Below are 2,407 nucleotides of genomic sequence, written 5' to 3' on the forward strand. Positions count from 1 at the left end.
TAGACGATGAAGTTGACACCATGATACGTAATCACACGTGGGATGAAGTTGACCTACCATCAGGGAAAAAGGCAGTGAGCTCAAAGTGGGTTTTCACAATCAAACATCTCAGCAATGGAGACATCGAGAGATACAAGGCACGGTTAGCGGCCTGTGGCTTCACACAAACATACGGCCAGGACTACAAAGACACGTTCGCACCGGTGGCGAAGCTTCATACGGTGAGAGTAGTCTTATCCTTAGCTACGAACCTATCTTGGGAGTTATGGCAGATGGATGTCAAAAACGCCTTCGTACAAGGAGAATTAAAGGAAGAAGTTTACATGACACCACCACCGGGTCTTGAAGACATGATTGCCCCGGGAAAGGTATTGAGACTAAGGAAAGCGATTTATGGTTTAAAGCAATCACCACGAGCCTAGTATCACAAGTTGAGCACCACACTCATTGGATATGGCTTTAAGAGAACTCACTCGGACAACTCTCTCTTTACTCTTCAAAGCGATAAAGGTATAGTGGTTATGCTCGTTTATGTAGATGATCTTATCATCTCTGGAGACGACCATGAAGGTATAAAGGATATCAAAGCTCATTTAAACTCTGTGTTTGATATAAAAGACCTCGGTGAGCTTAAGTACTTTCTTGGGATTGAAGTGTGTCGTTCTCCGGAAGGCTTATTTCTTTCCCAACGAAAGTACACCCTTGATTTACTTTGTGAAACAGGAAAGTTAGGAGCTAAACCGGTTGACACTCCGCTCCCTAATGGCTACCAAGTTGAACAAAAGGGGGAGAGGAATGATCCTCCATACGAAGATCCCTCTCGCTATCGTCGTCTTGTGGGTAAGCTTATCTATTTAACACTTACTCGACCTGACATTTGCTATGCTGTGAATCAGGTTAGCCAGTACATGAAAGCTCCAACAACATACCACTGGAACATCTTGGAAAGAATACTTCACTATCTCAAGAAGAGTCCAGGCCAAGGCATATGGATGGGCAAGAATGACAACACCGACCTTGTGGGATATTGTGACGCAGATTGGGCTGGTGATAGGACTGATAGACGGTCTACAACGGGCTACTGCACCTTCATAGGAGGCAACCTAGTTACGTGGAAGACCAAGAAGCAAAAGGTAGTGTCGATGTCCAGCGCCGAGTCCGAATATAGAGCGATGCGGAAGCTAACTACCGAGCTCACTTGGCTCAAGGCGTTATTAGAAGAACTAGGCATCAAGCCATCAACACCAATCCCTATGCACTGTGACAATGAAGCCGCCATTCACATAGCCACAAACTCGGTGTTCCATGAAAGAACTAAGCACATTGAGTTGGACTGCCACAAGGTTCGCGAGAAGATTGAAGAAGGAGTTACACTCCCATATTACACACCAAGTGTAGACCAACTCGCTGATATCGTCACCAAGGCCACCTGTCATAAAGTTTGTGATCACATTCACAACAAGCTTGGACTGGTGGACTTGACACACCCTTGATCGAGTCCTCTACCCATGACCACCACACTCTTTTTTTCTCAAGGGAGTTTTGTCCCATGCGATTTTCTACTTTGAGGTTTTTAACGAGGTGGTGGCTTATGGGGTTCCAAGCTTAACCGTTCACTTGGTTAAGCTTGAGGGGGAGTATTGATCTAGGCCATGAGATCAAGGCTGTCCGTATGGCTGTCCGTACAAGCGTCCGTACGGTCTTGGCCCTTAAGTTATGGTTCGGTCCAAGTAATAAGAGGAAGAGGCCTTGATAACATTGGAGCCCAAAGGGGAGAAAGATCTAGAAGAGAGACTACCAAAATATCTTATGGAAGAATTCACATGTTTACCTTGGGAGCGAGTCAACGAGCCAACCAAGGGAAGGAGATGTCGCTTTCTCTCATTAAGACTTGTACTATCAGCTCTCTCTTCTTCCCTTTGTACGCCTAACGGCTATATGCTCTAAGTCTACCTATATATGGCCAGGTAAACAACATAAGAAATACATTTAAGTCTTTATTCTATACTCTCATTTCTTATTTGATTCTCTCTTCATTCTACATTATACATTCCGCAATTCTAACAACGGGTTGTCTAAACACTACAAATTCATCCCGAAATCTTACAATTAGTCAAATGCATTGCAATGTCACATATTCTGACCCTAGAAACAGTAACAACGCTGTTTACTGCTTAGAATCAATGTTTTCTCAGTTTTAGCCTGTTTTCTCGATTTAAGCCTGTTTTGGGATAAAACGGGTTTAATTGTTGTCTAAACACTCCAAATTCATCCCAAAATCTTACAATTAGTCAAATGCATTGGAATGTCACGCATTCTGACCCTAGAAACAGTAACAACGCTGTTTACTGCTTAGAATCAATGTTTTCTCGGTTTTAGCCTGGTTCGGGTCAAAATGGGTAAAAGT

At 43.6% G+C, this 2,407-nt stretch overlaps 1 protein-coding gene across 1 annotated transcript; it reads left to right on the plus strand.

Moving 5' to 3' along the window:
- Nucleotides 1-521: 521 nt before the first annotated feature.
- On the plus strand, nt 522-1,493 carry LOC109131601 (uncharacterized mitochondrial protein AtMg00810-like). Its single transcript, XM_019242767.1, has one exon. It carries the CDS (start codon nt 522-524, stop codon nt 1,491-1,493), a length of 972 nt encoding a protein of 323 aa, XP_019098312.1.
- The last annotated feature ends 914 nt before the right edge of the window (nt 1,494-2,407 follow it).

Source organism: Camelina sativa, unplaced genomic scaffold (assembly GCF_000633955.1).
Source record: "Camelina sativa cultivar DH55 unplaced genomic scaffold, Cs unpScaffold00687, whole genome shotgun sequence".
Lineage (NCBI taxonomy): Eukaryota > Viridiplantae > Streptophyta > Magnoliopsida > Brassicales > Brassicaceae > Camelina > Camelina sativa.

Excerpts from the sequence above, each read along its gene's own strand:
- LOC109131601 (XM_019242767.1), top strand. The coding sequence starts at position 522 with ATGCTCGTTTATGTAGATGATCTTATCATCTCTGGAGACGACCATGAA.